Source organism: Kryptolebias marmoratus, linkage group LG11 (assembly GCF_001649575.2).
Source record: "Kryptolebias marmoratus isolate JLee-2015 linkage group LG11, ASM164957v2, whole genome shotgun sequence".
In the NCBI taxonomy this organism is placed as follows: Eukaryota; Metazoa; Chordata; class Actinopteri; order Cyprinodontiformes; family Rivulidae; genus Kryptolebias; species Kryptolebias marmoratus.
This window is the reverse complement of record NC_051440.1, coordinates 17,810,743-17,836,962: the sequence shown is the minus strand read 5'-3', so window position 1 is coordinate 17,836,962 and position 26,220 is coordinate 17,810,743. Positions and strand designations below refer to the sequence as shown.

Below are 26,220 nucleotides of genomic sequence, written 5' to 3'. Positions count from 1 at the left end.
ACACACACACACACACACACACACACACACACACACACACACACACACACACACACACATGCTCACTCTGCCTTTTTGCCTCTCTCTCTTGTGTGGCTCTGACTACAAGAAGGAGGGATTTGGGGACTATAGGGGAGCCGCCGCTTCTTTCTGTTCTTCGCAATTGCCTCCTTCAGAACTTGTTGTTTCCACAGAGGGAGGGGAGCAGGAAAGTAGCCGGCTGCTAATCTGAACGTAGGTGTGTGTGTGTGTGTGTGTGTGTGTGTGTGGAGGCCTGACTATCACGCAGCTCCTTTCATTGCTGAACGGATCTGATGGAAAGACTCAAAGGAGACAAGTCTATTCATTGAGAAAAAAAACATAAAATAGAGAGAGAGCGAGAGAAACTTCAAGGCTGTTTGGTGTGTCTGTCATCTCAGAAAAGCAAGGCGGGAAGGGGAGAGGTAGAAGGAGGGCGAACAAGGTAGAAATCTACACTCTGAAGCGCAAATTGATGCAAAACAGCTGTTAAATAGCTGCGAAAGTGAAGCAGCAGCTGCTTGGGAGACAAGGAAGGAGGGATGGAAGAGGGGGGGAAGATGAAGAGATGAACAATCAAGGAAGACGCAGGCAGAGGGAGGCTCGGGGGAGATGTTTGAAATATTAGACTAAATGAAGCGAGCTGAAGGAGAGGAAGTGTGGCGTGCGTTCGTGTCTCTGTCCGTGTTGGTAAATGAAACCACCGTCAGGCCCGGCGTTAACGCCTTTTTAAAACAACTCGTGTTTCCTCCACCCATCCCAAAATGCTCCGTTGTACACCGACGATGTCTTGTCCCGTTAATAAAACGGGTAAAAACCTGGTTTTAAAACCTGTTTTTATCTGTCGACAGTGAATCTGATTAATGTCCTTTTAGACGTTTTTATTTTCAGCAGATCAACCCCCCCTGCAGAGAGTTATCAGTGTTTCTCTCAGATCTGCAGAATATTTAGTCTTTTTTCAGGTCATTGTTTTAGTTTCACAGCTTGCAGCTCTGCTCTTCTCGACCCCGGCCTCCAGCTGTGGAAACCAGCTTCTGTTTTCCTTTTTTTCTCTCTCTCTCTCTCTGCTCTTGATTTGACAGTTAGTGTCGAAATCCAGATAAGGAACACATGAAAGCTGCAGTCGTGCAGCATTTAACCGACGGGCTAACCCAGGAAACCCAGCGAGCAGCCGGTCGACGTGAGGACGGTTTGATGCAAACAGAGGCGGCTTCACGCTTCTTTAATCAGGTCCTGATAAAAAAACAAAATAAAACAACTGTTAGAAACAAAGAGCTAATTATTCAATCAACGAGCCGAATAAAGATGAGTCTAAACTACAGACAGAGGCAACACTGACATGTGAAGAAGCTGAAACTGAGCTGTTCAAGCTAAAAGAAGCAGAACGGCATCTAAAGGCCAAAAGTATCAAAAGTCCAGCTACAAAGTAAATTATTGTAAGGTTAGCTAAAAGCTAAAATTATCAAAAGGCTAACTTAAAACCTAAAAGTAGCAAATACTGGCTAAAGGCTAGAAGTAACAAAACACTGGATAGCTAAATGTAGCAAAATGCTAGCTAAAAGTAGCAATAGGCTAGTTAGAAGTTAAATTATTAAAAGGTTAGCTAAAAGCTAAAATGATCAAAAGGTGCAAACACTGGCTAAAAGCTAAAAGTAAAACACTGGCTAGCTAAAAGTAGCAAAAGGCTATCTAGAAGCTAAAAGTAGCAAAAGGCTAACTAAAACCTAAGAGAAGCAAAGAGCTAATTAGAATTTCAATTATCAAAAGGTTAGCTGACAGCTAAAATGATCATAAGGCTAACCAAAACCTAAAAGTAGCTAACACTGGCTAACTGAAAGTAACAAAATGCTACGGGGAGAAGAAAATTGCAAACTAAAACCTAATGGTAGAAAAATGCTGGCTAAAAGCTAGAAGTTGCAAAAGGCTAGCTAAAAGTAGCAAAAGGCTAGCTGAAAGCTAAACGTAGCAGAAGGTTGCCGAAAAACTAAAAGTAACTGAATGTTAGCTAGAAGCTCAAAAGTAGCAAAATGCTAACTAAAAGTAGCAAAAGACTAGCTAGAAGCTAAAAGTAACAAAAGGTAGCCAAGCAAGAGCTTTACCAAACTACAGGCGGTGCTGAAAAGAGATGTTTTTGAAGGAAGTGGAGAGATCTAAATTTGTAAAAAAAAGGTAAATATTTTGAAACGTATAACAATTTAAACGTTGCACATTTCAGAGCAGATTTTATTGTATTTAAATAAATGAAAACCGTGAAACCCAACTCAAATCGCGCAGGGCGATGCAGACTTGTTGCTCCATTAATCACTGCTGCTGGGCGAGTTTTTGCATTTTCCCCAATAAAAGATAAGCTCGGCTTTAATTTAATCTTCGCGCCGATGATGAAGGTAGTTACTCTGCAGCTGCGGCAGCCTCTTCCGGGTCTGATTGGTAATTAGTTAAACAGGCCTGTTAGTGTCTGCCTGTGTGACAGCAGGAGGAGCTGACATGAACGGATCTGATTGTCTCCAGCGGACAGTAAACATGTCCAGGCTGTGAGGGATCTGCAGTCTGGGCTCACATCTTCCTCCCCTGCATCCCTCCGTCTCTCCGGGGAGCATCAGTGGAGCAGGTGCTCACCCTCCTCCTCCTCCCTCTCATTCCCCTCCCCTTCCATTGCCCTCCTCCTCCTCCCCCCCTCTCCTTTCTCTCGGAGGACAGTTAATGAGTTGCCCTTCTCCTTCTCCACATCTCTTCTGCGTCTTTGCGCACGGAGCCGGGTATTTTAGTTTTGCGCGAGGATGCGCAAAAAAGCCGCGTGCTTTCTTCTCTGTGAGGCGGTGAGTTGTGCGTTTTACTGTTATTATTATTATTATTATTATTATTATTATTATTATTTTAAAATCCCTGTTGTTTTTCCACACAGATGTCATTGTTTGCGCTGTTATTAGCTCGTGCCAGGATCGGGGCTCTGAAGTTGCGCTGAGTCGTGAAAAATCCTTAAAAACTCCACCGACTTCCGGTCAGAGCTGACTACTTTGAAGCGCCTGATTATTCATTTCTCCGCTGTTGTATTGACGCCCGTGTGCACTTCATGCTTCTCCTTTTAATCTCCCTTTGTCAGTCCCGGGTGGATTGTTTGAAGAGAAGCGAGTTGTTTTAGCCAAAATGCGGAACTCTTTAAAGGATTGAAAGCGTGCCATCGAATCGACAACAATATGTAATCAAACTGGTTCTGCTTGATGAGTGGAGGCGACTGGATTAAACAGCCCCAATTTAAAAAAAAAATTAGACTGGGACACGGTGAGGTTTATTTGGGCCTAAAATGTTTCCCACTAACTATTGGAGGTCAAAGAAATGCTTCGGCAAAGCGTTAGAAAATGTAGTTTTGACATTTAGCTAATTTTCTTGAGAGGGCAATTTCCATGCTCTTATTTTGTTGTTCCACTTCCTGTTTGGCTCTGCTAATAGCTGTTTGCTAATAGCGCAGAAATAGTTTATTTTTCGGTGGTTATTATCATACAGTGACTAATTTAGTTTAAAGATAGGAAAGTACTCTTATTTTGAAGTCGTACTTATTCACGTCTGTGGAATTGAGTAATTAATTACTTTTCTAGAGCAATTTCCGTGCTCTTATTCTTGAAGTCTAACACCACTTCCTGTTTAGTTCTGTTAGCTGGTAGCTGCTAATAGCACAAAGATAGTTTATTTTTTGTGGTTTGTTATCATATAGTGACTAGCTTTCTTTAAATATACTCTCATTTTGAAGTCGGACTCATTCACGTGTATGGTATTCAGTAACTAATTTCTTTTCCAGAGCAATTTCCGTGCTCTTAGTTTGAAGTCAGACGCAGCCACTTCCCGTTTGGTGCCGCCGTAAATATCATAAAGTGACTAATTTTCTTGAAAAAGAACAGCTTGCATGCTCTTATTTCGAAGTCGGACGCATTCACTTCACGTTTTAACATTTTAATAACGCTTAGTGAGCGATTTCCTTTTAAAGAGCGCAACTTGCATGCGTTTTATTTTGAAGCCAGACTCATGCACTTCCTGTTTGCAGCTGAATGGCGGGAGGCTCATGAAGGTGTTCGTGGGTCCAAGCTTCTTGTCAGACTTGTCGGTGATCAAACACCGGCCCTGTTTGCTCTGGGTAAACTTCACGGACCGAACTGCGGGCCTGAAACAGAGCCGTGTGTCGGCCCGCAGCTCCCTCCTCCTCCTCCCTTCTCCTCCTCCCTTCTCCTCCTCCTGATGGTTTGTCTCCCAGCAGCCCCCGCGGGAGGAGGCAGAGAGGAGTCGCTCTTTAATCCGGGACCTTTAACAGCCACTGTATTGTTTGGCTGAGATAGATGCCGCCGGGCGCATTAGCAGCAGTCAAGCGGATCCCGTCGCCTTTGTGTGTGTACACAGCCCGCAGGTGGAGTTCAACACACACACACACCATGTGCTGCTCCTGACCTGCCATAGACCAGCTGCTCAGCAGGGGTTACTGAGTAAACCTCCAATCTCTTTAATTACCTCCTCCTCATATAGAGAAGCTGCAAAACCGCTCATGGCTTCAGATTCACCTCAGCTTTTTTATTTCCTCACCTTACAGAACATTTAAATTAATTGTCAGTGACTCTTTACATCTTTAAAAAAAAGAGTTTTCACCACTATCATCCTCCAAAAGGTAAATTAAATATAGTTCTAGGCCAAAAAACTCCAGTAAACTGTTGTTGTTTCAACCTTTAAAGCATTAACACTTATTTTATTCTTTAATATAGTTCGTTGTAATAGTTATTTCTTCCATATAATACAGATTTCCCCACCAGAAGGACGAATAAAAGCTTCTTCTTTTAAATGTTAAAAGGCTTTATGATATTCTGGTGCAAATCCACATCACTTTCTTGCTAGTCTGTCATTATTTTCCAATGATTAATCAAGAAAATAGGTTCTTAATCCTGAATACAGCACATAATCTGGGTCCGTAATCTGCCTTAAAGGCCATCTGGTATTGTTCTGCATCTTATACAACAAACAGTCAAAAGCAGATAATTCAGGCTGCGAGCCGCGGACCTAACAAGCACGAAGGCCGCACCGCTTTGGACTAATCCATAGATTGATACAGATTAGGCAAAAAGCTAATCTCTTTACAATTAAGCCTCCAATTAAAATCAGTCTAAACTTTATTGTTTTGTTTTTTTTTCATCAGCTTTGGCCAAAATCCCACCTTGGTTGTTGTTTAGCTGTGCCTCAAACTGACCGAGGCGAGCACCTGCTGTAGGCGAAGGTTTCTGAGCGCGCCCGCTCACCTGCGGGTCGGCGCACGCCTCGTGTTTGCTCAGATGGCAGAGGTCCGCCGTCACAGCGGCGTCGACACCTTGGGCTGAGGCTGGTGGCTGTCTGACGCCGCCCTCCATGAGCACACCGACACTGAACACACACACACACACTGTGGGCTCCAACACACACCGAGACAGACTTACAGCGCAGCTTTGTTTTCTCCTTTTGCATCATCTCTGCATCAGAGAGGCGAGCCTGAGCCACACATTGCATTGTGAAGATCGATGACACGAAGAGAAGTAGCTGACGTGACGGGAGACGCTGTTAGGAGGCTGCGGGAGGGATGGCGAGGAGGAAAATGGTGAGGAAAAAGAAAGGATGGGGGGGGGCCGAGTAAAGCTGTGTGAAGGGCTGACAACTTTCAGGACAGGACCGGACCGAAAACGTGCACGTTGGGTCGACTGCTGACTCTGAACTGTCCCCAGCTGTGAGTGAGAGCGGGGATGGCTGGTTGTGTCTGTATGTCCCTGTGATGGATACGTGACCTGTCCAACGTGTCCCCCATGGATGGATGACTGGACAGGGTGGCGCACAACCTAGCCTTTAGCTACATTTAGCTTTTAGCTAACCCTAAAAGCTACTTTTAGTTTGTAGCTAGGGTTTTGTTAGCTTTAGCTACAATTTTGCTTCTTATAGCTGGCGTTCTTGCAACTTTGTGCCAACCTTTTGCTTCTTTTAGCTATCCCTTTTCCAACATTTAGTTTTTAGGTAAGGCTATGTTGGCTTTAGCTTGTATTTTGCTTCTATACCGAGTGTTCTTGCAACTTTTTGCTTTTTTAGCTAGTGTTTTGCTCATTTTAGCTTGTTTTTTGCTCATTTTAGCGAGTGTTTTTCTGCTTTTAGCTCGCCCCTTTGCAACATTTAGTCTTAGCTAGGGTTTTGTTAGCTTTAGCTACTATTTTGCTTCTTATAGCTAGCATTCTTGCAACGTTTTGCTAACCTTTTGCTTCTTTTAGCTATAGTTTTGCTCATTTTAGCGAGTGTTTTGCTACTTTTAGCTCGTCCCTTTGCAACATTTAGCTTTAGCTAGGATTTTGTTAGCTCTAGCTAGTATTTTGCTACTTATTACTTGCCTTTTTTTCATTTTAGCTTGCAGCTACTGTTCTGCTCCTTTTTATCACCAAGTCATTTTCAGCAGTCGCTCAGTTTTCATCACTTTCACAGAAAATCTCGTTTCTGTAGTTTGTGTTTAAAACCGGCTGCCTGTTTCAATAAAAAGTCCGGTTTACGAGACTAAAAACCTCTTAGTAGCTTCGATTAACCGCAGCATATTTCTGTGTTCAACATATTTCCCCGCAGATAAAAACATGATTCGATCAGCGCTGATTGGACTAAATCACTTTAATTTATGATCTATAAACGGATCCGGCTCTTTGTAAACGAGGATGAGCTCAAGTTCCTTCTCCACCCGATAAGAAACGTGTCGTTTCAGTCTGAAACGTGGGACGATTCCCTAGTTCAGAGGACAGTTGTGTGGCATCCCAGAACCGCTTCTATTTATATCCTGATTCTGTGTCTGAAAGTCAGTGACAAGATACTGATTAGTAAAAACAAAGAGGAGGAGGAGGAGGAGGAGGAAGGGGGGGTCACAGAAAGAGGAGCTGCAGCCAAAGCCACGAGGAGGGATGAAGAGCTTTTCAAATGTTTCTCCTTCCTGCTGACAGCCCACATTTCGTCTCTGAGCCGCGGCGAGGAGAATTTATAGATCCTGTGTTATGATTGTGAGGATGACTCTGCTCCCGACCCTCGTTGTTGCAACGTGCCACCCCTCTCTGCTTCGCGGTGGGTTTTTTTACGGGGTGGGGAGGCTCTCACTCTATATCTTTTTTTAATTTTTTTTTTTTTTTTTTACTCGCCGTGTTAGTTATTACAGTATGTGGGCTTTCTGCTCCATTTACCCCCAGACTATAAATGCATGCTGGCTGTTCGGTCCCTGGGGGTCACATGTTTTGTGACGCACGACGCCCGAATCCTGAGTCAGCTAATTGTTCGCATGCGGACCGTCTTTGTTGATGTCACCGTTTAGGTTTTTTTTCTTGTAGATGTTTATTGTGCACCATTTTCCATGAGTGTGTGAGATCCAGGAGGGAGTGTGTGTGTGTGTGTTGGTTGTTTATAGGTTGTAAGGATGTGTTAAGTGTTTCTTGTGCGAGCTGCAGAGTGACTGGAGCTACTGAAGCCATTTAGCGGCCCCTGGAGTAACCCCAGAGACTGCTGCGTCGACGCCACTTTGACTGCTATTACAGACAAGTTTAAGAGGCTGTAAAACATTTGGCTACTTTTCCTTTCTCTCTCTCTCTCACTCTCTCTCTTGTGTGTGTGTGTGTGTGTGAGCAATTTAGAGGAAAAAGTCTGCCAGCTATTGTAACAACCACAGTAGCCATTGTTGCGATTAGTACCAACTCCAGTAAGAAAAATAACAACGTTTTAAAGTTTATTGTGTTTTTCTTTTTTTTGGTGCATGCTCATTACTGGTCTAGCATCAGTTCACAAGTGAAGGTAATTTATTTAGGGTCGTTGGTACAGTAGCAACACAGGAACACACACACACACTCAGACATGTGTGTTGAGAGTTAATGAGTAGATTGTGTGTTATAACCTCTTCTTCCACCCTAATGACCCGTCCCTGCTTGCACACACGCTCAGAACAGCACACACACATTCTGCTTTTTTTTTTTTTTTTAATGAGCTGACAGAGCTGAGCAGGTCCTTCCCTGCTGTCCTCACAGTCCTCCAGAGTTGAGTGGGTTTTTTTTTGTTTAAAGTGAAAGAGGAGAGTCTGAAAAGCCTCACAAAGAGAGGCGCTAAAGACGCAGGCACCGACACGTCCGATGTCGCTGACATCACGCCGAGCTGAAGGCGCACGCGGGTGCGCGTTGTGTGCGTGGACGCATTGAGGCACACCCGGATGCAACTTTCGTTTTGGCAAAGCCGAGGGAAGGTTTACCAGTTTGTGGTTCGGAGTTAACTGTAGTCGTGCCAGCGGCTTTTAATTGATCTGCAAGTCCGGAGCAGAGTGCTGGAAAACCGGATCTGCGGGTCGTGGAACCAACGGATCGGACGCTTTTATGGCAGGATTTTTAAAATGATGTCGCTTTCAGACGGCTAGAGCCGGCCAGTCACCTGAAGTCGAATCAAACGGAGTTATAAAATCAGGCACAAACTTCCTACTAGCTGCCTTAGTTTAGCAAACAGTAAAGGTCTTCTTGCAAATATAGGAGCAATCTTTGCGTTCGTACAAACGGAGCCCATTAATAATCTACGTTTTCTTCATGTTTGTCTCTTTAGACACACAAGTTAGGAAACAGTCTGCTTCCTAAAACACAGCAACCCACAATGTGCAAAGTTTCCTTGACAGCTCGAACCGATGAGGAGAGGGGGGGGGGGATTGATCCGATCAGAACATTTTAAATGCATCAAAGCATCACCTGTGAGTGTCAGGACGCAGCGAGACCTGATTTACCCGTCAGTGCGTTTTAAAGGTTGCTTCACGTTTCCCTGTCTCGTATTCTTAACCACTGACTGTATGAGATGCTCGTCCCGAGACAAACTGACTGCTTTGTTGGCAGCAGTGTTGGTCTTCAGGGCTTTATGTGCAGTTTATTGTTCCAGATGAAACATCTCCTGACCTAAACTTAACACAGAAACATTACATATTACTGGAACCCCTATAATCCTTGGACTCAGCCGACTGCAGTGGACCCTTCGGCTGCTGGGAGAGAGAACCTCTTGGTTCCACTGCTTTGGATTAAAGTTATAGTAAAAAATACCGTTTGGGCTTTCTGTTTTGATCAATGGAGTCTTGTGCGCCGCACTAATGCAATTAAAGCCGCAGCCAAAAGTGAGTTAGACTCTTCTACTTGGACTAGAGAATACAAAAGGAAATAATAACAATAATAATAATAATATTTTCCTGCCTAAATCTTGTCCACTTAGTGTTCACAGGTTTCTAACCAGTGACTTCATAAATGTAGTGATTTGACCCAAATGTTGGCCTGCTGTGTGTGTGTGTGTGTGTGGCTTTACCAAAATATCTCATGAACCATTCGACAGATTTTAAAGAAACTCTCAGAACGTAAGGATCGGTCGTGTATCTTTTGGAGTCAACCTCATTCAAGATGGCTGCCACAGCCAAGCGACCACAGCAAACATCAAAATGGCTACAGCTCAGTGATTTATTTATTTTTTTACAAATATGGAGCTAAAATGCAGTGTGGTAGTAGCTGAGGGTGTTCCCAAACACAAAACTCTCAACACACATCTGTTTTTAAGACTTTTGCTTTCTGTCTGTTAGCAAAATATCTCACGAACCACTGGAGGAACTTTAAAGCAACTCTCAGAACGTAACGATTGGTTGTATTAGTCAACCCAAGTCAAGAGGACCACCTCAGTTGGATGCCTTAGCAAACACAAAAATGGCTGTAACTTTTACAGATATAGAGCTGAATTTGGCGTGGTAGTAGCTGAGAGTCATCCCCATGACGTGCTCCAAACCCTAACAGATCACATGAGATCATTGGTCAGTGACAAGGTTGGACCAAAATGGTTGTAACTCCATTTCTTCACAGCTTGAGATGAGTTTAGTTTATAATTCTAACAAGGAATGCTAGCTCTTTAACTAAGTTTGTTTGGAAAATGTTGCTTTATTCTTTGTCGTATCTTCTATCCGTGATCATAATTGACAATAAAACCATCCTACTAAAAAAACTCAACAAAAACTAGTTTTTTTTTTTAATGAGTTAAGAATTTAGTAATCAGACCATCATAGGCCTGCTTTGAATCCAGTTGGGTCGCCCCCTGCTGGTCATTAACATGATTTCACTCAGCGACTTATTAAATCTCCCGGCTGGTTCGAACACACGTTTACTTATTTTGAACATGTTAAATTTTAGCTGTGTGTTTGTGTGTGTGGGTTGCCTTAGTGACCGTTATGTTTTAGCTTAACACCACTGTACGTTTTATTTTTCTTATTGTTTTGGCTAGGACTCGTTTCTGCCTCTTCAGATTTCCTCTCGCTCTTTTTCTCCACCCAGCTGTGTTTTCATGCAGTAAGCCTCCCAGCCTCCCAGCTTTCAGGCGTGTTTGCTTCTTCCCTCATGGCTTTTCAAAGCAGATTCCTAGAGGGAGTTAAATATCTTAATTTGTGTTAGGACTGTGGAGTATTTCACCCCTCACCCTCCTCCTGCTGTGAGGGCCTGTGGTCAGAGGTGAAGGGTGAAAGGTCACTGTAACCCCCCCTCCTCCACCTCCCATATACACACGTCTAACCCCCCCCCAAAAGTCCCAGAGCAGACAGAGCTGGCTAAAACAGAGAGACAGAGTGATGGATGGAGGGTGAACGCCACCTTCTACCACACACACACACAGCTCAAATCCCACACTCTCCCACTCCGTCATCACCCTCCACCCCCACCTTCTACTCATCCTCCACCCCCCACCCCCCCACAGCCACCTCCAGCACTGCCGCCACTCTCCCTGGAGTGCAACCCCCGAAAAGGAGGAAAGGATGAAGAACGAGGAAAGAAAAGAAAATGTCAGACAAACGGCAGTTTTGAGGGACACAGAGGGGATAAAAAGGATGACAGAGCAAGGAGTAGGAGGTAGGATGGAGAGGGTGATAGTTTGAGAGGGAGGTGTGGGGTGGGGGGAGTAGATAGAGTGGAGGAGGAGGAAAAGGAGGAGGAGGGGGGGGGAGGATAGAAAAGAGGTCACGTGACCACGTAGCAGCTGCAAGGCTGAGAGGGGGAGAGTGAAAGAGTCTCACACAGGAGCAGAAAGACGACGAGCAGGAGGGGAGATCAGAGAGCAGGAGGGTGAGTGTTTGCATGTTTGATTTATGTTCATATCCACACTTTAGTGTGTGTGTGTGTGCGTGCTGCTGATTGTGCTTGGAAGTGACGTGGCTAAACATCAAAGCCCGCGAGAAAAGACTGCGAAAAAGAAAGGCAGAAAGACAACAAGAGACGGAGCGGAGACCGTGCGCGCCAGCTTTTGTTTAATGAGCCGAAGTATGCTGACATAAACACGGAGGAGAAGGAGAGGAGACCAAAGGAGGAGAAGAGTGAGAGTGCAGGGAGGAGGGAGGAAGAGAAGGAGTCGATAGAAACTGTCTTATCATCTCTCCCTTGACTGCTGGGCTCAGCAGACACACACACACACACACACACACAGAGCGTGTCAGGATCTGAGCTTCTTTACTCTCTTCCCCTTTCTGATTCAGTTTCAATAATCTCTTCATTTTTAACATATTTTTAACAGCCCCAGAAATAAACACAAAGAAAAAAACAAAACAAAAAACGAAGTATTGGATCATAGAGAAACGTTTTCCTGTGAGATAAGATCTGTGAGCAGTAACTGCACACATCGGGGCTTCAATTATTGTTTTCAGACCGTCAGATTATGCTGCTGTAATCCATCTCTTAAACTTTTGTGTCCAGAGGAAGCCTCCCGTCCACGTGAAGCCTACTCGGTTTCCTGACACTCCATTCGTCCCTGCGTGCTGTGTTGTGTTTGGCAGACCCAGCAGACGTCTGTAAATAGGAGACCTGTGATGCTTTCGGCTTACAGGCCACGACACCTGACTGTCCTCTCTGCTGATCGACGCTGTCAGGGCGGCGAGAGGACCACTCAATAATCCTGTCCACTGATGTGCATTTATGAATTTTTCATGAGTGCGTTCACCGCTTTTAGGTCTTTTGTTTGTTCTTCTTGTGGCTTGTGTGCTTTTAAAGGTGTTTGTGCGGCTGCGTGTTTCGGTGGTAATGAGGTCGTGGCTGTAGCGGGCGGGGGCAAAGGGGTGGTGTGTGTGGGTGGAGGGGTAATTTCAGCCGTAATTAACATTAATGGGTCAGTATGATGGTGCAAACGGAAGACGGAGGTTACTCTAACCGCCTTTTTCTACGCACTGATGGGTGTTAGTTATGAGTGCAGGCACTTGCATCTCTGAGGGTGGGAAACAAAAAAATGCAGCGATACTTAAAACGTTGCGTGCAGCCGCTCCCGGGGTCTTAAGACGTGTCGGCTGGCTCCCTTGAGGAAATGGACATGTGTGCGCTCATGTGTGTGATTTGCTATTAGGGTCAGCACTCTATTTGACACAGCTCTACGCCCTCCACCCTGTCTGTGGTGGAGCTGACCTACTCACTATCATGCCCAGACGTAAACACACATATACACACACACACACACACACACACACACACACACACAGAAGATGCCAGTTGTGCTGATGAAACTGGTGCATTTACTTCCAAGCTGAAACAAAAATCCAGTCTCTTGAAGTCCCAGTCAACGGGATTTTGCGCCACCTGAGTGGTCGGTGTTTTATGCGGTTGAAGCGTCTCAAAATCTCCTCCCCACTCTCCCCAGGTATGAACCATGAGTCCAACAAATCGCCATCATTAGGAATGATCTCCACGGCAACTCGCACCACAGCTACAGTCAGTCCCCTCAGCCCGATAACCAATGGGAACGCCGCTGCCCAGTCTGCAAACTCCGGATTCGCTGCCGCCCTGCGCAAACTGGCCAAGCAGGCCGAAGATCCAAGAGGTGAGTGGCGTCCTGAGCCGTCTCCAAACCGGGGGGCCCCCGAACACGCCCGACGGGCAGCCACCTTTAAAAACGGGGACAGTTCGGATCTTTTTGAAGTGGGGGTTTTGTGGAAAGGTTGTGAATAATTAATATCTGACCTGCTGCAGGTGGCTCTCTGAAAGTTTGCAACTTTAATTGTGATTGGACTGATTAGCTTACAGATCAAGATCGAAGTGGACTGTGAACGCTGATTTATTATGATATTCCTGCAGGATCAGACGATATCTGGTCCTGGCGCCTCTCGGACTAGCCGTTAGCTTGTCTGTTCGGTCAGCATTAAACACTGAGGCTGCCCTAAAAGCTGTCTACAACAGGTAAGTTATTAACTGTTCGTTACCTTTCCACAGAACCCTTCTGAATAGGTCTGAACTCTTTAATAACGATACCGTTTCAGCTATAAGGGTAACGAGATGTGAGCGTAGAGGTTTCGTGGAGTTTGTAGCCTCTGGTCTCAGCTCATAGAAAGGTATCAGTCCTCTTACGTAACACTGTGCTGCAGAGCTAATAAGCATATTCTCCAAACCCGTCCCGTCAATAAGTGTATTGATTGCTGAAAATAGATCATTTCACAAAACCAAGGTTATGTTTTGGGCTTTAACGTGGCGCCCTGCCGCCTGAGTTCTCGCTCGGCTCGCAGCCGTCTTAATGAACGTGTTTGATAAGAGCTGACCAGCTCTGACCTCTCCCTCTCTGTCTCCTCCTCCGTCCGTTTCCATTTATCTCCCAATTATATGAATCTAATTACAGCCAATTATAAGAAGCTTTCCATCACCATCACGTCTTCTCTTTCTGCGGCTCTGCACGAACTTTCTCTCCATCTCAGTGTTTCCTCTTAATCCTTCCTCCGCCTCTGAATGTGTTTGTGTCACAGGAACAGTCATGCCAGTGAATCTTATACTTTCTCTTTACCACATTTAACACCTCCCTTCACAGTGTTACACCCCATCTTCTTTTTCTTTTTGACAAATTCCTTTCTATGACATCCTTCATTTGCTCTCACTCTGCCTGATTTTCATCATTTTTTTTTATGCAAACTCTCACATATGCCCTCTCATCTTTTGCCTTTTGCTTTTGTTTTGTTTTAGACACATATGCTGTTCATCAAAATCACTTTCTAGCTCTTAGCACAAATGAACACTTAAAAAAAACTTAAATTGTTTAAATCTGATCAGTTTTGTCGCCCTGTGCCCCGTCAGGTTCTGCCATCAACGGTGAATCGTCTCCAGTCTCGTCCCCGGCCGCCAATCACAGCTCGCCGGTCTCCACCCCTAAGCGGGGCTCATTAGGGCCCCTTTTGGGCCAAAACAGGGGCCACGGGGTACCAAGCACCCCTCCTGTGGTCACCATTGCGCCCACGAAGACCAGCAACGGCCTGTGGAGGGCTGAGGGACGGCAGGTAAGAGACGCCGTTTGTCTGACGCCTGCTGGCCTCGAGGACGGGCCTGGGATGAGACGTCTGCCGTGGTCTCTCCGTGCTCTCCGTCCAAAGCGGACGAGGGGGCCGGCCTCTCTGTCCCGCGTTCGTCTTTCAGCTGCCGCTCCTTCGTTTTAAAGAAGCCGTACGAAACCAGCCTTCCCACCATTTCCTCCTTCCTGCCTCCCTCCATCTCGCCTCACGTTCTCATTTTCGTGCTCTTCCACCTTCCCCTCCCCCTCCCCCCCGCTAATCAGTCCGTGTCTTTTCCAGCACCACGAGGGGTTTGTAAAGAAACACAGGAGGCTGCAGAGGCTGGCACCTATTGTGATTCACTTCCTGTAGCATGTGTGTGTGTGTGTGTACTTGACCCTTCACCACAAAAGACTTAGGACATGAAGAGGTTTGTGTGTGTGTGTGTGTGTTTGCTTGCGGGTGAATTTAAGCTGGGGCGAGGAACCCGGCCCCCCTCACACAATGCCGAGGTTAGCCCCCACAGTAGCCACTTCCCCCTGGATCAGAGCTGCCTTTCTCCCCCCTTTACAAAGAGCACTCTGTGGCTCTGCCTGCCTGGGGGCTCCAATTCAGACATTCAGAGGAAAAAGAAGAAGAAGGGGGGGAGGCAGGGAAACGGAGAACACGCTGCTAAGAGAGGATGGAAGGGCAGAGCTTTAGAGCTCTGCGTGGATTCAGTGTCGCTGTTCTGCCCGCGCTCAGAAGGAACGGCGCTGTGTTTGTTTGTTTGTTTGTTTGCCGCGTTTATGAAGGCTGCCGGCTGTCTGCGGGGCCAGAGGTCAAGGAATGCGATGGCCGCTGTCCAGGCTCGCCTCGTGCCGCGCTATCTCTCCAACCAGCAGAGGTTGCAGGAAGACATTAGGAGAGATGGTTCATCGCTGGTTTGAATCTGCTTTTCATGAACAACATACCCAAAACTATTCAAACGTATTCAAAGCACCGGCATTTCGCTGCAAATCCTGCGCCGTACAAAGTGAAGGTAGCAGATCAGGCGTTGTTCGGAGAGGTCATTTGCTTGTGGTTTGACCGCGGTCAGCCCAACCTGTAAGCGCAGGTTGTTGCTGTAGGAACCAGATGGAACGCATCAGGGCCAAAATGCTTGCTTTTCTTTAAGTTTCCTGGTCGGCTTACTTTCATACCGCAAAAAAAGCCAGTCCCTATAAATAATTTTACTATTATATTGTTTTGGCCACCGATGTGTGGGTTTTCTTCTTTTTACCACCCACCGGCGAAGATGGAGGCAGACTCTGTGTGTGTGTGTGTGTCAACTGATTTTAATAAAACCTTCAGAAATTATTGGCTTGACATCCACAGCTGATTAACTTTTAAAGGGAACCGCCACAGCTAATCAACCTCAGGAAGCACAAATATGGCTCTGCCTTGGCCGGTTTTACAGATATTGAGCTAAAACTCGGTGTGGTAGTAGCTGAGAGTCATTCACAGCACAAACTCTGAGCTCTAACAAATCACACGGGATGTGGCAGTATCGCACCAGGTCTTGCATAATGTTATGTTTGACCAAAATAGCTGTAACTCCGTCATTTCTCAGCATAGGATGATCTTAATTTAAGAATAAAATTCTGGCATGAAAGATATGCGTTCCTTCAAAAAAGGCTAGGCCTTTAATTTGACACTTTTTTTTTAATTTCTAGAGAGCTTAAAAGAGTGACATTCTCCATATAAAGCAAAGTGATCGAGATCCAAATCAGGGACCCAGTCTTGTGACACGTGTTCTTAACGCTGTTTGTTGTAGTTTTTTTACAAGTTCTGAAACCATCTTTTATTTTATTTTAGTCATGGCAGAGATTTAAAGGTTCTAATTTTAGTGTAAACAATCAAGGATCAAATGGAACATTCTGGCTGTCAGGCTGTGTGTGTAATTTAGGACCCAAACGCAGTCAGAGTCTCAGGAGACGACGGACGGGGAAAAAAGAAAATAACTTTTAATAAACAAAACAAAACAAGGCGCTGCGGTTTGCAGGGAATCCAGAAAACATAAATCCAAAAGCTCAAATCACAGTCTGACCAAAGAAAAGTGGCATCAGAGCTAAATGCTCCCAGCAGAAACAAAGGCAAAAGATTTATGGAATATTAACGAGGAAGGTGAAACTACAGAGCGTAAGGTCGGGAGTGTGAGGGGCACACGGAGCGAAACACGAAACGACAGAAAAACATGGTGTGCAGATAAAAGTCGATTCCAAACCCTCCCCACATCCACAACGCTGCACCCAAATTCTCTGAGCAGGACGATCACAGAGGGTGATGGATTGAGAGGTTGGTCAGATCATCCTCCCCACTTTGATCCTGACCCGTTGTGACATCTCAGTCCCACTCCGCTGAGCCACCGAGCCGCTCGCTGCGACTTGGACGTTTTCATCCAGTCGCTCTCTGCTTCATTCCTCGCTGCTCTTTTTCTGCTCACACACACGAAACCCCATGAATACACACAGTAATCTCCTCTCTCTCACGCCTCCTGTGTGTGTGTGTGTGTGTGTCTCCCTGTCAGGTTGAGTCCAGCATTCAGGGACTAACTCGGGAGCGGGTAGCGGCTGAGAACAGCCAGCTGCAGCAGGACAGGAGGACGCCGCCCGTCCCCTCCCCTCACCCCCTGGCTCAGCCCTTTGGCCACACTCCCAGCAGCATCATGCAGGACCCCCGCATACAGAGCATAAGGTAAGTGTGGCCGGGCTGATTAAACGCTTCATGCCGCGCCCGCCCGTTTGAAACCCTAAGTGATTGTGAGTGTTCCTGTTCTGCAGTCTGCCCGGGCAGATGCACTCCGTGGTTCCCTCGAGCGCCGTTCCAGAGGAGTACCTGCGGGCCCTCCGGCCTTTCGCCACCTCAGACGACCTCCGGCTCGCCTCGCTGCCCCTGAGTCTCGACCCCGCCGCGGCTGCTCACGCTGCCGCCGCTGCCGCTTACTATCACCCCGCCTACCTGCACCACCCGCTGTCCTTACAGAGGTAACGGCATTAATCTCTGCTGTTCAGTTTTCTCCAGGTTCGGTGTACAGCACCTGCTCGCTCGCAACACAAGAGCAGGAAGAGCAACGGTTCACAATTAAAATGTTCATGATTTATTTAAAAGTTTTCCACAGCGTTTTCATTAGCAACATCTGCAGGCTGGAGACGAGGCTGAAAACTAACAAACAGACGGCATTCGGTGGTGAAAATCACAGCGAAAGCTCAGAAAGACTTCTTCTAAAAACGAATGCAAATAAACACAGATGCAGATAAATAAAACCTCCAGAAATGAAGTCGACTTATACGATCATGACTTAATTTTATTAAGTCATTTTCTTTGAAATTCAGAAACCTGCGTCTTTTTTTTCTGACGAGGAGAGGAGCCCTCCATGCTGTGTCACAATAAGAGTCCAGATTTGTTTGAAACGCCGTGGGGTGGTACGAGGTGTGCATGAAGAACTTGTTTTTCTGTTGTCTGTCGGCAGGATGGACGAGTCCTTGTGTCTCTCAGCGCTGCGGTCGCAGTTCTACTCTGTTCCTGCAGGAGGCACCTTCCCTCCTTTGCATCCCTCTGCCCTGCAGTTGCACCTTTCTGGAGGCCGCTACCCCGGAGAAATGAACCACACAGCTTTTACTGACAGGTAACTAACTAACTAAATAACTAACTAACTTCCTTGCTCACAAAGCATTGTGGCCTCTCTCTGCAGGGCAAGCACAGGTTGATGGGAGGTACCCAACTTCCTTTCTTTTTGTCTTTCTTCCTTCCTTCTTTCCTCCATCTTCATCTACTCTTCCTTTCTTTCTTCCTTCCAATCTTCTTTCCTTTTCCTTCTTCCTTCCATCCATTTTTCCTTCCCTCCTTCCTTCCTCTTTTCTGTCCTTCCAATCTTCCTTCCTTCCTGTCTTCAAAGCTTTGTAATCTCTCTCTGCAGGGTAAGCACAGGTTGCTGAGTGTGTGTGATATTTTTAGCACACACCCCACAGTGCCTCCTATGCACTCATCACACATACTGCCCTCCACACACACACACACACACACACACACACGCACGCTGTACTCCTAAACAAATGCATATACAAACGAAGCATAAAGCCGGTGACACACACACAGCAGTGTTTTCCGTTTCCTCTCAGTTCTCAGGGCTTTGAGCTCCTTTTCCAGTTTGACAAAACATGTTGTTTCCCTGCGGCCCGACGCACACGGGGAATGTTTGTATTTGAAATGGATGGTATTTATCATCTGCTTCTGTAATAGCTCCTGCATATCTCGAAGGTCTGTTTGTGTGTTATTGATTGCTGGTGAATGTGTTCTTTTGTGTGTGTGTGTGTTTTCTTTTTGTCATACTCCTGTGGATACCTATTAAGTGTTCATCTGCTCCTGCTCAGTCATGCTGTGTCTGGATTATTTTCCTTGTGGTAAATGGAAAGTGTGTGTGCTCCTCAGTGTGTGGTTCTGTCAGCATTTGTCTATGTTTTATCAGAAATGTTTGTGTGAGCTTCACCAGTGTGTGGTTAATATCTGCCTCATGTTGGGTGTTGCATCTCTCACTTTTTTCTCCTTGTGTTTGTGTTCGTGTGTGTGCGTGTGTGTGCGTGTGTATGCGTGCGTACTCATCAACCTCCTTTGCAGGCTGCAGATGGAGAACGAGCTCCGCCAGCGTGAAAGAGAGCAGGAGCGTGAACGAGAGAAGGAAAGGGAGCGCGAGGCCGGGCTGGAGCGCGAGCGGGAGCGGGAGGAGGAGCGGGAGCGCGAGAGGGAGAGGGAGCTGGACAGACAGAAGGAGAGACAGAGGGACAGACAGCAGCAGATGGTCAGAGCGGCAGAGGGTCACTACCTGGCTGAGCTGCAGGCTCGGAGGGCAGCGCCGGAGGACAGGGCCAGACCGAGAGAGAGGCTGACTCCAAACAGGCTGGGTACCCACACACACACACACACCTCATATCATCACTATTTATAAAATATATATACATTGTACTTTTTGTTCTGTAGCACTATAATCATAAAGTAATCCTGTATTTGAGTACACAGGCAGGTAGGTTACGACACATTTTGAGTAAAAAGGAGTTTAACAAGCAGCAAAGTTGCGTCAAACCTCAGAGCCGTGGTCGAGCTGTTATTAGTCAGGTTGTCTCACTTTGGTCAGTAACAGAAAAGAGGGCGCCATCGTGTCTCTCAGTAGTTCAGAAATCCTAAACCCAAGCAGTGTTTTCAGAAAATCTCATTTTTTAGGTTCCAGAGGCTCTTATGAAGCCCCACGCAGAAAGGTGTCTGTGGGAGGCCAGCTTTAAAAAGGCTCAAATTCAAAATACTGTCACCCACAGAATTATAATTCATTAACATTAAAACTGTATTTCTAATTATGTAAGTTATTAATTACTAATTAATCAAGTTTCCATCATACTTTAAAGTTTGGGGTTTTGCTTTTCCCCAAATGTTTGTATTTATATATTTTTTCTCCATTCATGATCATGTAATTTGATCTTTTTTCAGTGTTGGTAGTTTATTCTTTACCTCAGCTTAACAGACACAGAGAATAAAAAAACATTTGGAGAAGAGAATTTTTTTCTGCTCCTAAAAGGCCTGTGTTGATCAGGACAGGCACAAAAAGGATTTCTGAAACGTAACAAACCTTAAACAATTACATCATTTAAATTTACTTATCTAGTTTAGCTAAATTCATGGATTCTAATGAGGCCACGATTATGATATTTACTCTCTAAAACACTCATCAGATGAGCCATAATGGGCTATGTTGCTGTTTGACTTTAATTCAGTCTTCACAAAATGCATTTAAAGTCCAGCCAAACGGATAAAAGCTCAGTTTTTAAAAACTAACGCAGCCCCGAACTCTTTGTGTAGCCAAATCTCACACATGTGGGCTTTTCCGTTCAATTTAATTTTGACAAGGAGAGACTTTTTTTTCCCACTTTTATTGTCTGAGAATTCCCTATAACTGTGTGGAGTCCTCCTGTGAGAGCTGATGTTTCTCATTTGAGAATCTCTGGAAAAGAGAGCAAATGCTTCTTGTGCCTCCCTGAGATTACCAGCTTTTCCAAGATGTGAGCCAAAAGTAAAAAAAAAAAAAAAAGCCCCCAACAAATAGAACCCTCCGAACTGTAATCTGCAGCCTCCGCAGACATGAAAAAGGGAGAAAGTTCAGGTTCGGGAGCTTTGAACGTAACATTAAAGCCGCTCATTGCAAACGATGAAATCAAACATAAAACGGTTGTGTTGAACTAAATCAAACGGTGCCGTTTGAAAGAGTTTACTCCAGGACTTTTCCACGTATATTGATGTGAAATTCTGCAGGTCCGCACTCAATGTAAACAAAACACTTTCATCTGACATCTTTAGTCAACACATCTGAACGTAAACGCGTACCAATACATCAGAAATGTTGGACTTCTCCATATCAAACAGCTTTTCCATAGATGTCCCCATTGTTGACCGTTTTCAGTCATTTCCTCTGTTTCTGTAGGTAAACAAACATGACGGTCACATTTGGAATTATGTCGACAAAAAGACGTTCTTATGTGGATCTTCTGACCATTTTATCAGAGTATATTCATACAATATATTAAATATATCAAAGATAAACAAAATGTATAAATAAATTGGCAAATTCATTCTCTCCATGGATGTTAAGACCTTTTTTGTTGTTTTTTTAACATTAAAATATTTACTATTAAAAGTGATCCAGTTCTAATAATTGTCAACATAAAGGGTATCCTCATTTTCCAGATAAGAACAAGGAGTCAGAGCACCCGAGTTTCCCAGCTCCTAAACCCGTGCCCCTGCAGCCGGGGCTTCACTCCTCCAGGGCCTCGGTCCCACACCCGATGCCCAGCCTGCTGCCCTCTCACCTGGGGAAGCATCGTGCCTCCGCAGGGATCCACGGAGCGCTGGCAGCCGCCATGATGACGCAGAGGGCCGGCGACGAGGCGTGGTTCCCACGGCAACGAGCACAAGGACAGGAGAGGGAGGCCCCTCCGGAGGTGGGCCTCAGGTCACCTGGGAAAGGTGTGGAGCCGAGAAGAGACAGCCACAGGTAACAATGTCCGATAATTCAGTTTTAATTCAAATAAAAACTGAAATAGCCTAAATGTTTTTACAAATTTTTATTTATCTTTACACAGAACCAGTTCAGTGTATCACAACCTGGGCAGCAAAGATGCGTCCCCGTGCCTCGGTGCTCCTCCCCCCCTCATTTCCCCTAAAGTCTCCCCTCATCCTCCCGCTACGCTGTGGAACCCCGCCTCCCTCGTCGACACGCCGCCTTTAGACTCCCGCAGGAAGCTCCACCCTGCCGCTCCGCCCAGCCGCCCGCCGCCGGGCCTGACCCGAGCCGACAGGCCTCTGTTGAGCTGGGGGGAGCGGATGGAAGACGGCTCCAAGAGGACGTCCAAAAGCCCAGAGGTGTATGCGTCGGTGAGAGGAGCAGCTTTCACAGAACTGTGGAACAAGGCTGAGCAGGAGCGGGCCATTCAGAGCCTCTACCCCCGGCACCACCTCACCAACCTCCACCACAGACCCCTGGTGCCTCTGTCCGCTCCGGGCGACCCGGGGCTTCGGTTCCAGGCGGCCTCCCCTCCGTCGACGAGGGAGCGGCAGGCGCACGCGTCCGACAGCATGCTGGTTTACGACGAGGCGCTCCAGCAGCACCGCCGGCTGCTCAGTAAACTCGACCTGGAGGAGAAGAGGAGAAAGGAGGCCAGAGACGGAGGTGAGGGAGACATTATGAGCCAGATGACTGCAGGGAAGTCGTTGATTGTGTCATTAAAAAGCCTCTTATGCCTGCAGTTTTTTTTTTTTTTAATAATGACTAATGAAATCTCTCCCGCTCTGCTTTTACCAGGTTATTACTATGACCTGGATGAGTCATATGATGAGAGCGACGAAGAGGAGGTAAAAGCTCATCTGAGGAAGGTGACAGAACAACCCCCACTCAAACTGGACACGTCCTCTGAGGTGCATAAACACAGACGGAACCACATTTTAGGTTTTTATTACCCGCCACCAAAAGGTGAAGGCAGACAGTATTGTTTTTGTCTGAGTGTCTGTTACTTAAGTACCTCATGAACCACTAGATCGGGGGGGCAACCCTGGTCCTCGAGGGTCACCATCCTGCATGTTTTACTTGTTTCTCTGCTATAACACGCCTGATTTGAATCAATGGGTGATTAACAGGCTTCTGCAGAACATGAGAAGGAGATTTAACCACTGAATCAGGTGTGTTGGAGCAGGGAAACAAGTAAAACATGCAGGATGGTGACCCTGAGGACCAGGATTGCCCCATGGATTTTATCTAAACTTTCAGAAAGAAATCTATGGAAGTTGTGATCAAACCGATTCAACTGGCCTTAAAAAAAAAAACATAAAAATGGCTAAAGCTCACACATTTTTACAGATATCAAGCTGAAGTTTGATGTGGCAGTAGCTGCGTGAGTCACAATACATACTTTGAGTGTCTCCCAACATTGCGTGAGATCCCACATGACATTATTTTCAAGGTTTGACCAAAACGGCTTCAAGTCCATCTTTCCTCAAGACGAGCTGATCTTAGCCTCAAACTCTGGCCTGAGAGGCAGCGGGCGACACGCATTCCTTCGAGCAGAACTAGGCCTTTGTTTTGAAAAGTGCTACGTATTCACCTCTCAGCATTTTTCTCTCTCTCTCTCTCTCTCCACAGAAAGTGGATTTCTTGCGTTCGTGCGGCCTCACCACCCTGGTCCGCCGCGACGAGCTTCTGGCTCAGATGAGGAGGAAGAGGAGGAGGATGATGAGAGAACGCAGCGCCTCTCCGCCAGCAGTGCAGGGCAAACGAAAAGTGTCTTCGCCTTCGACGCCCACGGCTTCCCTTATCACCCCGTACTCTGCCGAGCAGATGGACAGCACCCCCGAGCTGCAGGAGAAAAAAGACTTCCTCCTTATGTTCAACCTCACCCATGTCAGCCCTCAGCAGAGGAGAGGTAACGACCTGTTTAGTTTCTACACACATCCTACGTGCTGCTCTGCAGCTTTTCAGCTTGGAGAAACGCAGCTTTTTTTCTCTTCTCTCAGCTTTTTTGTTTGCGCTGAGGATGTAGGAGGGGTGAGAAGAAAATAAAGTTTGGAGGAATTAGAGCGGGAGGTTGAGGCAGGATTTCTCTTCTTCTTCTACCAACGCGAGCAGATTATTATCCACGTGAAAATAAAATAGTGTCCCATAAAAACACAGGATTCTGCTAACAAATAAGATGCAGATTATATTTTAAAAGCTCATTTATGACACCAAAAAACACCTTCTGGTAACAGAAAATTAAAAAGAGCAGCAGTTTTATGCATATATTAAAGATATTATTGGGAAAAAAATGCAAAAAGGATGATGCTTTTAAAACTATTTCTGTGGAAGATTCATGTTCTCCTCCACCTGCTGCAGATCGCACTGAAGATGAATCCTTTTCAGGCTGCAGAATGAGTTCAGGAGCAGCCAAACGCCTCTTTTTAACACCACTGTTCGCATGAATTTTTAATGTAAATATATTTCAGTAACTTTGAAAACACTGTGCCTTTTTTTCAGGATCAAATTTCCTTTTAAGAATTATGTAAAAATCTGGAAAATTCAGGTTACCAGTCAAAAACCTCTGGGTTTAAATAGCTTCCAGCTCAAACAGTTTAGAGGGACACTGATTGTTTAAAATCTATTTTTTTTGTTACATTTGTGATGGACTGATTGTATTAAAATGTGCTGTTTTGATGGGACTGCAGAGAAATCTTGGTGGACTGATCTGTCCTGTTGAAAACATCTTCTGGTGAAAGTGAGCTCTGGGTAAATAAATCAGAACTTCACAGCCGTGCACCAGACTCCTGCACTGCCTTGGATAATCCATTCAGTGGCATTTTTCCATCAGTGGATGGCAGTCCGCTCTTTAAGCCTTTCCGCTCCTTGTTTTTTTTAATTGGACGAATGAATGATGGGCGATCTCATTCTGTCTTCTTCTCTGTAGATAAGGAGAGGACAGAGGAGCTGCTGAAGGCCATTCAGAGGAAGGCCGTGACATTAGACACCATCAGATATAATCCTCGACCGTTGTGTAGAAGTCCAGCTGCTCCTTCAGCCGGTGAGTCTCAGTCAGACGCATCAAGACAAACGATTTTCTTTCCCATTCCTAAACTGTGCTCGTCGTTCAGGTGACTCCTCCTCGGCTCCTCTGCTGCCTCAGTCAAACGGACACCTGTACCCAGACTCCCCCAGCCCCTCCCCTCCCTACTTACACAAACAGAAGCACCTCCATAACGACCCCCTCAAAGCCTCAGTGGAGTCCCAGGCTGCCCGCGTCCCTCCTCCGCTGACCTCCCATCACGAAAAGCCTGACCTCATGGAGAGTCAGGCGAGCAGGAAGCTCCAGCCTCCACAGAACGGCCTGGTGGGCCCTCCTCAGAAGAAGGAGCCCGGCTCCGTGCAGAATGGGCGGAGTCGGCCTTGGGAAAGGTTCATGCCCGAAGTCTTCGCTCAGCACTTCCACCAGGCTGTGCTGCAGTCCACACACAACAAAGGTTAGCCGCTGGCCCCCCTCAGCGCTCTGCTGGGTTCAATGGGAATGTTTGAAAAAAAGGATAGTAGTGCCATCTAGTGGCCGCACTTTGAAACACCTATAACTATACAACTACAAAGAATAAAGAATTTTTTTTTAAATCTCATTTCTTTTCATTACAGAAATCTCAAACAGTGTCCCAGAGTTCAGAGGGAAGCCCGATCACCCGCCGCCTCACAGCGCCGCTCAGCTGAAAACGTTCAACCATGCGCCTCAGCACGCGCACGTCAACGGCCACCACTTCCACCTGCCCGCGACGAGCCGAGATGCTCCAGCCGCACGAGATCGCCTGTCTGATGAAGAGGAAGCGGAGTCGGAGCAGGAGGACGAAGAGGAGGAGGAGGAGGAAGAGGAGGAGGGCGCTCCGAGGAGGTGGCAGGGCATCGAAGCCGTTTTCGAGACCTATCAGGAGTATGTGGACGGTGAGTCAGACACAACTGATCTGAGATCAGTTACAGGTTTTCTTTGTTTCTTTAGGTAAAAAACATACTTTATAAAATAATAAAGGAATATAAGTTAAAAACTGACCTGATCACATCTGTTTATTTTGAGAAAGTTGTCCAGAAGTATAAAAACAAGAAGATAAAAAAAAAATAAAGTACCTAGATTGTAATTTCCATCCATCTGTGCAAAGCTCTTGAGTTATTCCTGATTTCTTTATATTTCTGTCAGACTTTCTTGTTTTTTTAAAGCAATCTGATCAGTAGTTCTTGATGCTTCCTGGAGATCTTAGGTCTTTAGACTTTGGCTGCTTTTTCACTTCTTCACATCGTTTTCAGAGGAACCTTTTGTTTGTTTGCAAAGACACTAAACTCTGAGCATTTAATCATTTAGACACCGCTAAAAGGCTCCTAAAATCCAGGGATCAACCTGTGTTGTGTCGACACGTAACAGACAACTTAGCAAAAAAACCCAAAACAAGTGAAACTGTTAGCTTTGATTCCCATAAAACAATTAGCTGAAAACTTAACGTACAGACGATGAACTGAAGGATGATGCGTCTCTCAGGTCTTTGTTGGATTTTCCCCCCTTTCCTTATTTCTTATATGTATTGTTCGTTTGATCATTTATTCATTTCATTAGGCTGCTGAATAACAGATGCGGTGTTTCTGTGTGTTTCAGAATGGACCGTAGAGCGTCAGGTTCTCCACAGTCAGTGTAAAAGGCTCGAAGCTCAGAACTACAATCTGAGCAGGACTGCAGAGCAGCTTTCTCTCACTATGGGGGTGAGAATCTCACACTGACGCTGCTTGTCTGCGTTGTAACTTTCTGTGCTAGCAGAAGCTTTGTTGGCGTTTTCACTCTCCGTGTGTACGTGGGGATGTGTGTAATGAGAGTCTTGTC

The 26,220-nt window shown here is 45.9% G+C and overlaps 1 protein-coding gene across 9 annotated transcripts in view; it reads left to right on the top strand.

Annotated features, from left to right (window-relative positions):
- The window catches only part of LOC108230105 (genetic suppressor element 1), a 37,134-nt gene that overhangs the window by 9,958 nt on the left and 956 nt on the right, over positions 1–26,220 (top strand). Inside the window, exons 1-17 of one of the 9 annotated variants that reach the window (XM_037978198.1) lie at positions 2,700–2,834; positions 2,921–4,392; positions 5,189–5,620; positions 12,688–12,867; positions 14,106–14,305; positions 16,845–17,011; positions 17,098–17,301; positions 17,787–17,942; positions 18,932–19,215; positions 21,044–21,350; positions 21,439–22,025; positions 22,158–22,270; positions 22,992–23,271; positions 24,289–24,402; positions 24,473–24,838; positions 24,999–25,298; positions 25,999–26,102. In XM_037978198.1, coding sequence (XP_037834126.1) covers positions 12,690–12,867; positions 14,106–14,305; positions 16,845–17,011; positions 17,098–17,301; positions 17,787–17,942; positions 18,932–19,215; positions 21,044–21,350; positions 21,439–22,025; positions 22,158–22,270; positions 22,992–23,271; positions 24,289–24,402; positions 24,473–24,838; positions 24,999–25,298; positions 25,999–26,102 — 3,360 coding nt within the window. In that variant the 5' untranslated portion in view covers positions 2,700–2,834; positions 2,921–4,392; positions 5,189–5,620; positions 12,688–12,689. The other 8 variants (XM_037978195.1, XM_025003789.2, XM_037978197.1 and 5 more) reach the window with 8 other exon arrangements.